Source organism: Phoenix dactylifera, chromosome 1 (genome assembly GCF_051530095.1).
Source record: "Phoenix dactylifera cultivar Ajwa chromosome 1, Ajwa_hap1_PhDact_Kaust_v1.1, whole genome shotgun sequence".
Lineage (NCBI taxonomy): Eukaryota > Viridiplantae > Streptophyta > Magnoliopsida > Arecales > Arecaceae > Phoenix > Phoenix dactylifera.
In genome coordinates, this window is record NC_143190.1 from 14,508,864 (window position 1) to 14,521,515 (window position 12,652).

The window sequence follows — 12,652 nt, forward strand, 5'->3', positions numbered from 1 at the left end:
CCTCATGTGGCCCCCACGTGGGCACTGGGTGCCTCACGTGCCTCGCGCAGGCGGGGGCGTGACAGTAGTTGGCCTAGTTCGAGCTTGACTCAAAGTCCAAACTGGATACTACGTTGAAAACTTGAACTCGAAATCTAGCCCGATTTAGAACCACATTATGCTTAAATAGCTAATTTCAAATTCTGACATGACTCGAACTTATTCCTACTATCCTTCACTTCTATCTACCTCTATTCCCCCTCTCCTGAAAAATTATATCCTATGCCTAGTATACCAGCTCAGCTATACACCAGGCCAATTTATTTCCACCATGTAGACATTCTAGCTACTTTACCATAAGGAAAAAAAAAGAAGTGAGCGCTCTGCCCGCTCTTCCGAGCAAATTAAACCCTATCCAAGCACTCTGCCCCACTCTCCTAAGTGAATGAAACCCTCCGCCAAACTAGTGTCACCAGCATCCTAATTTCAACTTTCTCCTAGTTATCCTCTACCTCCCTAGCGCCGCTTCTCAGCCCTTTTCCAAAACTTTTGCATGCGTTCTTTGCCTCCCAAGTGTCGCTCCACTCTCTGCCCTATCACGAGCGTTGCTCCGGCCACTCGACCCTCTTTCCCTCTCTCGAAAGATAACCAATGCCAAAAGGAAGAGGATAGCAATGGTGAGGTTGAGAGTGAAGAGCAGAATCCTTCTCTAGCCAATTGCCTATGCGGACCTAGTAGGTGGTTGCTCGCTCGTGGTATGCAAGGAAGCCCACAATGAAAGAGAGCATCATAGGGGCAACCCGAGCCCATCTCTCAATGGGAGGAGGGGTGAAGGATAAAGAAAAGTAGTCGATGCACTCCTAGCTGAAGGAGAGGAGGGAGATGGTGACAATAAGGGCTGTGAGGCTGTGGATCTGATGGTCACAACAAGCAAAGTAGGGGCCGGTGAAGCAGTGGGGGTCGTCAAAGAAAGATTTAGCAGTGAAGGTGGCAACGAAGTCAGCATGGATGGGGGTGCCATCACTTCAATAGCATAGGGCACAAAAGCAGAGGAGGAAGATGAGGTTGACCAGGGCAGACTTGGGTTAGGGTTTTGAGCGAGAGGTGTTAGGGAAAGTTGTGATTGGAGGGAGGCAGCGAACGAAAGAAGGCGAGCAACAAAAAAAAAACACCCAGGCATCCCCTCAATAAGTAGTGAGAGGAAATGAATTGGCCCAATGTACTTGTAAGGCCCACCCTCACTGGGCCGGCCCGTTTGCCCAGCCTAACACCAAGAGATGGCCCAAAGACCCTCTTCCCATTCAGAGCAGGGCGGAGCTCTGTTCAACCATGCAAAGGAGGAGGAAGAGTCCTCCACCGCAGGCACTGTCGGAGGCTAGGATAAGCCTAGCCTCTATGGGCTAAGAAGAATGGGATGTTGATGATATTGTTAAGATGAGAATTTCTAATATGAGAAGAAGGGCTGGCTTTGCAGAAGAGATGGTTCTTTAAATTTCAAAGCAAGTAGCAGTGCTGGCAGGGTAGTAGATGGAACAACAATGGCCATTGGGATAGAAGAGAGTTCGACCCAATGTAGTTGATTGATGCCGCTTCCCACTGAAACAGCATTCGTTCTCGTGAGAAACGAATGCAAAGTCCCCGAAACACCCTATGGTTTCTCCGACCGCCTCTACGCCGACGTCGCCTCCCCCTCTTTGCCTTCATCCTTTCCTCTTAACTTGTGGCACCAATGCATATAAATTCATGCAGTAATAAATTTCTGTTATCATGGATTGGATGACAGTTTGAGCCAATCTACGAAACGACACCAAATCACAACAAGAACAAACAATATGCCGGCACCCAAGAAGCATGTCAATGATCCCATATATGTACATTTTTATTAAAATCATCCCTTTCTCAAACACTTCTATTCCGCATGAGCAGTGCCCATTTTACTAAATCATGATGATCACTGGCACTCCATTTCTACTGATGCCTACATACAAAAGTCCTCTTGATATGAAACCAGAAGCTCATTCCCTGGCAGTGGTAAATTAGGCCCAGCAAGAAAGCTTCCAATTTGGGTTGGCGAATGACTTAGTTGATCTAAGGCTCTGGCTAGGTTTATGTTGATTGCTCAGAGCTGGCACCATTGGAGTTTATTGGCCTTTTAAACTGCACCTAAATCATGGTCTTGTTATCGCATCTCTCTCCACCAGCCGTTCTCGGTGCCAATCACCCGTCAATTAAGTATTTTCTCGCACACTGCAGAGAGATGGCTCTCCTGCAGTTAAATTTCTCAGTGAAAAGATCTGATTGTAGGACAGCATAAATTCTTGGTGCGTGTTACTCCAAAAGCCAAATTAAGAATATGGAGTCCATTTATTAAAAAATATAAAAGAGAGAAGGTGGGAGATGGAGAGAGGGGAGGCAGCGAGAGCGGGAGTCGCACGGAATCAGCGTCGCGTAGATTTTAAAATATATATATATATTAACAGGCACCCAGTTGGGGAGTGGCCAAGACACTTCCTAATTTTTACTAGAAACAGTAATTTATGGTCAGGCCGGTCAATCTGACACGACATCGTCAATCTGACACGACACGAGACTCATTTAAGTAAATTTAAATTTAACATAAACTAATTTAAATAGTAAATAAATCAACTCATTTAAATCTATTTATTAAATAAATTGGATCCAAATTTGGACGTTCGACCTATTTAACACATTTTATCTCATTTAATAATTAAGTCATGTTGCCTGACCCGCTTATAATTCAATCCGTTTAACATATTTAATCAGTTTAAAACTTACTTAATTTATTTTTGATCTATTTAATTCGATTTGCTTAATTGTTTAAACTGTTTAGTTTAAAATTCGCCTAATCTATTAATCTATTTAATCTTACACGGATAAAAACAAGTAAATAAATTAAGTTCAAATTTAAAATTTTAATTTATTTAATAAATAAATAAAATTTGGGCCGATAAATTTTGATGTAATCCGTATCCAACCGGGCCCATTGCTGCCTCTAATTTCCACCCACCGACGCCCACCACCAACCACACTACCAATAATTGGACTAAACTTTTTAATAAAAATATTAAAGACTACGGCGGCAGCCCCACCATTTTTTTTTTTTTTTTTTGATGTAGATGGTGCAACTGCAATGCCAACTACCACGTACCCAGCAATCAGAAAATCCCTCCTTCCCTCCCACTTCATTACTACCATCACACCTCCTTCCTTCTCCCTTCTTCCATTGCATACCCACATCATTCCCATGGAAGCTCTCATCTCCCTTTCTTCCTCCCATCCCTTCCACCTCTCACCCCTCCCCTCCAAACGCCCACACCTCCTCCCTTCTCTTGCTTTCCGCCACCACCACCACCACTCCACAAAAACTCATCACAACATCTTCTCTCCAATCAAAACCACCAGACTCAACGCCGATCTCTCCTCCTCCCCGGCCACAACCACCACCGATCTCTCCGGCGCCGAGCCCTTCGCCGGCGACGAGAAATTCGACTGGTTCGCCCACTGGTACCCGCTCGCCCCGGTCTGCGACCTCGACAAGCGGGCCCCCAACGCCAAGACGGTGATGGGCCTCGACGTGGTGATCTGGTGGGACCGGCACGAAGGCCGGTGGCAGGTGTTCGACGACCGGTGCCCCCACCGCCTCGCCCCGCTCTCCGAGGGCCGCGTCGACCCCTGGGGCCGCCTCCAGTGCGTCTACCATGGATGGTGCTTTGACGGCACCGGAAGCTGCAAGCACATCCCCCAGGCGCCGCCAAACGGCCCTCCGGTAACGCTTCCCATAATATCTGTTATTATAATTTTATTTACTTATTTCGCTGGCGCCAGCGAGGGCGCGCTGGAAAATTAATTTTTCTAACAATATCTGTATCAAATTGTAACAACTCAGGACCTCACTCAAAATGGCTAGCCGAAAGGTATTATTTGGGTTCCTTGATCCTGTATAAGTATCCAAAATCTACTCAGCAAATAACCGATGTGGGACTAAACACACGCCCGCCCGGATTCTCACATATTCCTCCATCCATGATCGGCCATAATGGATCCATGCTACAGTGTCTCCTAGTCCACGTAGATTATAGGCTGGATCCGCTCTAAGACTATTTGTAACAACTCAGGACCTCACCCAAAATGGCTAGCTGAAAGATATTATTTGGGTTTCTTGATCCTATATAAGTACCCAAAATCTACCCAGCAAATAACCAATGTGGGACTAAACACATGCCCGCACGATCCTCACACAAATCTTTTCTTTCTTTACTTATCTAGTTATCCAATTTGTTAGTGAACAATTTGAATAGAATGAAATGCTCGATGCAGAAATAATCACATTTTTTATCGAAGTTTTTTGTTTTAAAAAAAGAATTGTGCATAAGATGTTTGCTTTAGTTTTATCGAGTTTGTACAACTCTGCAGGTTCAAACATTCAAAAAGGCATGTGCAGCTGTTTATCCCAGTGTTGAGCAGAATAAGATTGTGTGGTTTTGGCCTAGCACCAATCCCGAACACAAGGATATTTTGATGAAGAAAAGACCTCCCTACATTCCAGAGGTGGATGACCCATCGTACATGACTGTCTTGGGGATGAGAGATCTTCCATATGGGTAAATGTCATTCTCTGCATCAACTTTAGCTCTGTGGTCCATAGATGACAATTCGATGTCTTTAGAAGCTTGAAAATATTAGCGGGTTTTAGACATCTTCTGTATGGGCAAATGTCGTTCTCTGTGTTAACTTTAGCTCTGCAGTCCATCATTGTCAATTCAATATGTTTAGAAGCTTGAAAATATTAGCAGGTTTTCCTTCTCCTTCTGTGTAATTTGATAGGTACGTATGTATGTATGGGAACGAGAGGTCTTCTATATGGGTAAATGTCGTTCTCTGGATTAACTTTAGCACTGTAGTCCATTGTTGACAATTCAATGTCTTTAGAAGCTTGACAATGTTAGCAGGTTTTAGAGATCTTCCATATGGGTAAATGCCGTTCTCGATATTAACTTTAGCTCTATAGTCCATGGTTGACAATTCAATGTCTTTAGAAGCTTGAAATATTTGCAGGTTTTCACTCTCTTTCTGTATAATTTTGTGTATGTATGTTATGTACATGCATGTACGTACGTACGTACGTATGTACATATAACTGCTTAATGCAGTGAAACCCTTTTAAAATGGCTCGAACAAGATCAAATTCAACATTTATCATCACATCGTAGACCTGAAGTTAAATTGTTAGGTGAACAATTTGTATTGTTACAGATTCTAGTCAGCAGAAGGATGGTCGTATTATTTTAAAAGACAATTATAAAGATAAATCACCAAAGATAAATTAACACTAGCTAGAAATATGAAGGCCCATAAATAAACTGATGTTTCCAAATGGAGAAACTCAGGGTAGACTTGCATTAGGGGGTCTTTTTGGTTTTTTTTTTTTTCCAGCTTAGACTATTGGCTCTGACCTTAATGCATGTAAAAATCTCAAGTAATAATTAAGCAACATCCAAAAACCAGGCTGCTGAACTTGGCTTAGAAGCCCCTCTTTGGAAATTAAATTTTAGTCTGGTAAGTGCTATGTAGATGTCAGCCAGGTCAGTAGTCATTTTGACCCCTCAAAGGATTCCTAATCCCTCTAATTAAAAATCACCTGTTGCCCTTTATGTTGTTATCTCTGTTTTACATTTTGATACTCAGTCAACCTTATAGAAACAGTCCATATGCTTCTGAACCTTGTCTGTTTAATTTTTAGCTAGACTGTCAAAATCTGTTGTTAACAGTCCTAGCTTGCTGATCTTTTTGAAGGACTCAAGCTGCTGGTTCAACATATCACGTACTCCATTGGTATGTTTTGAGATTCAGCTGACATTAGTCAATTACCTTGTTTATCATCATTGTCTTTCAAATCATCATCTTATTGCCTTGTACCGTTGACTCCTTTGCCTCCCTATTCTTCTTTTCTGTTATATTGACACATTTTCTTTATGTGTAATCAAAGAAAAGAATTCCTATCAATCTGTACTTGAGACACTTGATTTTTTGCTGCAGTAAGCATTGCTACTCATACAGTTTAATGAGTCTCCAATGTTACTGTTACGCATGTGATCAGGAGTATACTGGAGGGGTTATGTGTCCACAGACTTACTGCCCACAAGTTTTAGTACTCCATGGTCATAGTCATATTGGATTTCCCACATTTTTTCTCTTCTGTTTTGGCTTCTAGATATTCCTGGTAGATGCAGTTGCTTCAAATATTAGACTTCCTGTTAACTAAACATTAGATCCCAAAAGTTTAAGCTTCGAAGGAAGGGATCAACAAATGTATATCAGTCCCTAACACCCTACGCAGCCCAGACCATGCATGTGAAGGCATGAACGAATCAAGGGGTCAACAACGTATATTAGGTCTTAACCCTCCCCCTCACATGCTAAATGTTATCTTATGCTTTGAGGGAACCGGTTAATAATGTATGTCAGGCCTTAACACCCGATCTCATGTGAAGTCCGGATCATGCACATGAAGGCATGAAAGAGTCAAGAATGACTCAAGGTAAGAATGAGCTACAACTCAATAGGGAGTGAGTCAAGAGAAGAAAATATTCAAAAAAAATAAACATATAAAATTGGCTTGATCGTGATTTGGATCCACGACCTTTGGCTCTGATACTATGTTAACTAACCTCTGGAACTCAAAAGCTTAAGATGTGAGAGAAGGGGTTAACAGTGTATGCAAGGCTTTAGTGCTTCCTTCATACTGATGAAATTGATATTTGGCCTTGGCGACCAACCTGAAACTCTATACTGCAAAGAGAGATGTCTGTCCTTAGATGTGTTGCTTTAGCCTCCAAATGTACCTTGTGAACATCTATATTTGTCTTTGAATGAATTACTTCTAGTAAATGGTTGGATTTATTTGCATAATCCTTGACTTTGCATAGTTTTTGCTTCGTGTTGATGCAAGGTTCATAGAGATAACATCTTGGTCATATTTCTTTAGAAACTAAAACATCTTGAGCTAGAAATGGATCTTTTGGTTGCATTCTCAATTTTGTTGCTTTCAAAGTTATTCCTGCCATGCAAAGACATAGATCTATATCTTTACGATGCCAACTTTGACCTTCTCATCACCTAAAAACTCCATGCATCTCAAAATCCTCACTACAATGTAAGTTTGATCTGATTTCTTTATAATATTGGAAGAGATATCAATTGTCAATTTGTAATCCTTGGTATTTTTAATGATACTTCTGTGAGCTTTGTGAGATATTCCTAATTGTCGAAATCATCAAGAGCATTTAAACATAGAAGTGGGACCTGAATTAGATTAGTCAGTGGTCATGTTGGCTCCAAGGTCTCAATCCATCTTGCTAATCTCTCTACAAGATTCCAAGAGAATCAATTTCTCATCTTGTATTAGGTGAATAAGAAGGACATTAGTTTGATGTCCTTGATTACATTAAAAGAATGCCCTTGATTGCTTGATTGTACGTTGATGTCACAATGATTTGAAGGATTGAAACTTTCTCTCATAAATTCCTAAGCAGCTGGCTTCAACTTCTCATTCTGAGTCAATCGTACTTCAATACTCTTTAGAACAGCCGTCCATCTATCTTTTTTCACCACAAGTAGAAAGAAATAATGCTCCTTCCAGATATTCAAGGAAACACCTGTAGGTATATTTTGCTGAGATCCCTGATCAAATGCACCTTCGGCTCCATGAAAATACTTAAAGGCCCTGTAAAGTCAGTAGAGACTTGTTATTCTAAATTTTCTGCCTCATTTTTCTTCTAGTAATTTCTAGTTTTTCATTTATATAGATATTATCATAAGGGCTCTTATGCTAATTTGGATGCTTGGACTCTACTGACTCATCCGTTGTCCCAATTGTCAAATCTTCTTGGTGCATCTTGATGATAGGGCCTACATATGCTGCAACGAAAAAAATCTAGGAGTAGGTAAGTTGTGGAATCAATGGCCAAGGACTTGAAGATATTATGCCGAACTGGACAGAAATTAATGTAGGATTTAATTTACCAACCTTAAGTAGTTGGCATAAGGCTTAATGTTATCGTTTTTGAACAACCATTTGCATATTTTATTTTGTCTCAGTCTTGCGTGAAATGAAGATATATTTTGACGACCTTTTGGACATCCTCTTTAAGTATTATGGCAGTTTTTTTATCTAACATAAGTTTAATTTTTTTCTATATGTACATTTGTCTTTGAATTTTCATGTCAGGATTCAACAAAGCAGCTCAAGAAGAGCCATCCGGTTATTTTCCTCAACAAAATAAAAAAAAACTACTTTTCATGCATCTCTAGACCAGTACAACATTAACAATATATTGGACTGTGATGCTTAATAGACTCACTTGTTAATTGGTTGTTTAGAGGCATGGTTATTATAAGCTACCTAGGTTAGGAGATTGAGGATGCATGAAAACTTAAAGGGGTCAGGTCTTAGAAATTGTTGTGCACTGATATATTGGTGCTTGTTCTTCTAATAACATCATTTATCACTTTTCTTCAAAGACTTTTAGTTGAAGTCGTTGACATTTGACACGTAATTATTTCAATGATCAGCCAGTGATTCAAAGCAAACTCACTTCTGGATCATTAGTTTGATGATTTTCAGTTGAAGTTGTTGAAACTGACACATAATTACTAATCAGCCAGTGATGCGCAGAAAACTTACTTATGAATCATTTGTTTGAAGATTTAGTTAGGAAGAATCACCTAAATCTTCAAATGGAGGATGATGAGAACTAAAGATCCTAGCAACTCTTTGTGCAATGAGGCGCTGCATTGCATTTTAGACGAGGTTGTGCCATAGTGATCACTTTTTAAAAGGGTTTACAGTTGAGAAGTTGTTGATACCTGATGAAAGTGGATTGCATTTGTTCATGCTATCTGCTGTTTTTTTCTATTTTGGTTTATATTATCCAATTGCATTTACTCTTCTATTGAAAGTAGGCATTAATTATCACCAAATTGACATTTCAGGTATGAAGTTATGATAGAAAACCTCATGGACCCTGCCCATGTTCCATATGCACACCGTGGAATAAATATGAGACTTCCAAAACGTGAAGTGCCTGGTAGATATGTACTTATTGATAACTTCTCATTGTTTTTTTTCATCACACAGACTCATGAGGGTAAAATTTCTTAGTTTGTTGTTTATCAGAGCAGACGGGTCATGCAAACATCACTGAGCTATATCATATTTTCCCTTCATTTTTAGAGTTAGCCTAGTTCAGTCTATTTTGGTTAACACCACTGACTGGTAAAATTCTTACACAGCTAAGGCTGATCGTGAAGGAGGGGTGCCCATAAAGATAACGATTGAGACATTAAATATAACTGGCTTCATTGCAAAGCAGGGCCTTGGCTATCCCAAGTTTGTAGCACCATGTGTCTTTTATTCTATGCTTCCCACAGATGATGGTTCTGTTACGTCTTCGAATATCCAAGAGGTAATCATTTACATCTATTTAATTAAATTTCTTATAAAAAAGGGAACTTTATTTGTTTGCTTTCAGGTTTTCATTTTTTACATTGGGTTGATTCAGGTATCTTCAACAAAGTCACAGCAGAAGCAACCTAGGAGCCTGCTTATTTTTATGTGCATTCCAGTTAGTCGTGGAAGAAGCAGATTGATTTGGGTCTTCCCAAGAAATTTCGATTTTTTGGTAGACCAACTTCTTCCTCGGTGGATGAATCATGTGCAAATGAATCTTATTCTAGATTCAGATCTATACCTTCTTCATGTTGAGGTAATATGTTATCCTTTTCAGTTGCTTAAGCTGCTTTGTCTCATCCTTCTCAACTATCTGGGAAAAAAATATGGAAGCTTCAGATGCTTTATTGGCACAATGCATCTTTCACCTAATATTAAGACAAATGCCATCTTATTAGGATGGCACTAATCTTTAGTCTTGGTTGTCCTGAACTCTTCATAATGGACTTATAGAGCCAAAGTAGCCCAGCTTCCAGTCGATTCAAAGATTACATGCTTGTGTTTTCAAGTGATGATGCAAGATATTGGCAACATCTTTATAAGTATATATATTTTATTTATGCAATCACACTATATATGAAAAAGAATGCTAGATTCTCTCCACTCTTTCTATAACCTTCCTTGTTAGGTAAAAGACAAAAATGAAGGTTAAAGGTGGTTTTATTTTTTGAATTTTGAGATAGTCAAGGTGGCTTTGTACCCTAATAAGTTGTGGATTCATGTTCCCAACCCAATGAACTTGAACCACCTGCTAACATAACATTTCCCAAAGTTATACATGGGACATAGGGGAAGTATTTGGATTGTTTCTTCATAATTTCTGATACCATCCTTTTTAAAATTAAAAGATAGTTTTCGGAAGCCTCCCACATCCGTCAGGTCATATCTGAGCTATACTGATGGAAATGGAAAGACAGCTTCTTTCACTGTTACAGAATTCATGTAGTTCGCCCTCTTAGTTATCTGGTACAGTAAACTTATTCTCTGAGCCGAGCTATTGCATTTTGAAAATATAACATCGGATTTCCATCTTTTGCCTTTGTTAGAACTTTAGAAATTCTATAAAGCAATAGATTGTACTGAACCTGCAGTAAAGTTAGGCTATTTTTTTTAATCTTCCTTATTCCCATTCTATACCCCTATGTGATAACTACTATTAAGAAGAGCTTGTTATCCTAGTCTCTGCAGTATACTATTCTTCCTTTCTTTCTTCTTCCCCAACCAAAGCCATGTTGGCACAGTATGTCATTCTTCACCATCATAAGGGGTGCATTAGTAAATTCATGTGTGAATAAGATGTTTTCATGGTTTTTATATGGTTGGTTTTCCTTATTTCCTTGGTTTTCTTTTTATTGCATTTTCTTGGTTTTTTAGAGATCAAATCAGTCTCTCTCTCTCTCTCTCTCTCTCTCTCTCTCTCTCTCTCTCTAAGCATCTGCATGCTGCTGCTTTATGGTCATAATACCATTGACATCATTTGAATTTAATATGATTGATGTCTTATTGCCAACCAGTTCGTCTAATTTTGATGTTGATGGAAGTTGCATTTTCATTTTGTATTACTCTTGACTGAGTAATTCTTTACAGGAGCATAAGATTGCCGAGGTTGGCCCTTCTAATTGGCAAAAAGCTTGTTTCGTGCCAACTAAGTCAGATGCCTTGGTGGTTGCCTTCAGGAATTGGCTAAGGAAATATTCAAACAATCAGGTTGACTGGGGAACTCAAACTATTGGATACCTTCCACCAACCCCTCCCAAAGAACAGCTTATGGACAGGTAAGTTGTGAGAAAGAGCAATATCATTCTTTAATGAAGTTACAGTGGTTGCTGACTGGATGCATGTAAGTCCTAATACACATGCACAGATGCGCAGGTGAATGTTCTCACACTCGCATGCCTAAATACAAAAATATGCTGACTGTTAAATGTTCCATTGCAATAGCTGAATAGCCAATATTATAGAACGAAGATCTAGGCCTGATGATGTCAAAGAATAAAAGAAAGCTCTCTGTTGGTGGAATGTATAAGTTAAACTTTCTTTAAAATAAAGGTGCAGAGTTATTGTCTTGATGAGAGTTCCACCCTCTGACTTTCATTCTGTTGTCAAGTGCACGTCATATGCAGAGATGCAAATATTAGAGATCCAATTCTGCCGTATATTGATGATGGCTTGTATTAAACACAGAGATATATTCATTTGCTTCATGAGATAGAATTACTTTCAACTAATCTAATTAGGCATCTGGGATTTATATATCTTATTTGACATTATCGGGAGAACTGAACTCAGACTTATTCATCTGTTTTCTTTCAGATACCGGTCCCATGTTGTGCAGTGCAGCAGCTGTCGTGAGGCTTTACAAGGCCTGAGAACACTCGAGGTTTTTCTGCAAGTTATTTCAATAACCTTCATTGGAATTGTTGCAGCTTCCAAGCAGGGTTTGATGTCAACCATCACCAGGACTGCTGTCGTCTCAACAGCGGTATTTTGCTTCTTCGCATCCAGGTGGCTGTCTCACTTCATCTACAAGAATTTCTATTTCCATGACTACAACCATGCTTTCAAATGATTGTTCTGGATTTTGTCCTCTGTAAACAGATGAAATGCTTCTGTACATAAATGTACATATAAATCTTGGCTTATAATATTTAGTATCTATGGGATTTACCATGACTAATATTTGTCATTTCTGGCTAAGCCTTTACTTTGGTTTCATTGTGAGGAAAAACGAGAAGATTTTGAAAGTATCTTCCTTTTTTTGTAGTTGGTATCTTTCTTTTTTTTTTTTTCTCCCCTTTTCTTTCTCTTATTGATTGAAAATGGTCATTCTTGAGTTCTTGACGTTGAAGACACTATTTAACAGATGTTTTTTTTTGGCATCTTAAGTGATGGGTATATGGGAATGTGTTTGCACAGGGGTGACTGGAAGTTTCTTAAACTAAATGAACCTTTTAACTATAAATTAACTTCTAATAATATGTATTCTAGGTTTGTGACTACAAGAGATATGTCATGTGAAAATCCGTGCGGGCGTACGTTTAGTCTCACATCGGTTATTCACGAGGTAGATCTTGGATACTTATACAAGATCAAGGAACCCAAATAATATCTTCTGGCTAACCATTTTGGGTGAGGTCCTGAGTT

General features: G+C 39.4%; 1 protein-coding gene across 1 annotated transcript; it reads left to right on the forward strand.

Annotated features, from left to right (window-relative positions):
- The first annotated feature begins 3,141 nt into the window (after window positions 1-3,141).
- Window positions 3,142-12,185, forward strand: LOC103717630 (protochlorophyllide-dependent translocon component 52, chloroplastic-like). The gene is made up of 7 exons (XM_039116213.3): window positions 3,142-3,766; window positions 4,414-4,601; window positions 8,992-9,086; window positions 9,292-9,464; window positions 9,561-9,764; window positions 11,096-11,283; window positions 11,822-12,185. The coding sequence occupies exons 1-7, from the start codon at window positions 3,245-3,247 to the stop codon at window positions 12,075-12,077; spliced, it is 1,626 nt and encodes a 541-aa protein (XP_038972141.3). The 5' UTR covers window positions 3,142-3,244; the 3' UTR covers window positions 12,078-12,185.
- Window positions 12,186-12,652: the final 467 nt, after the last annotated feature.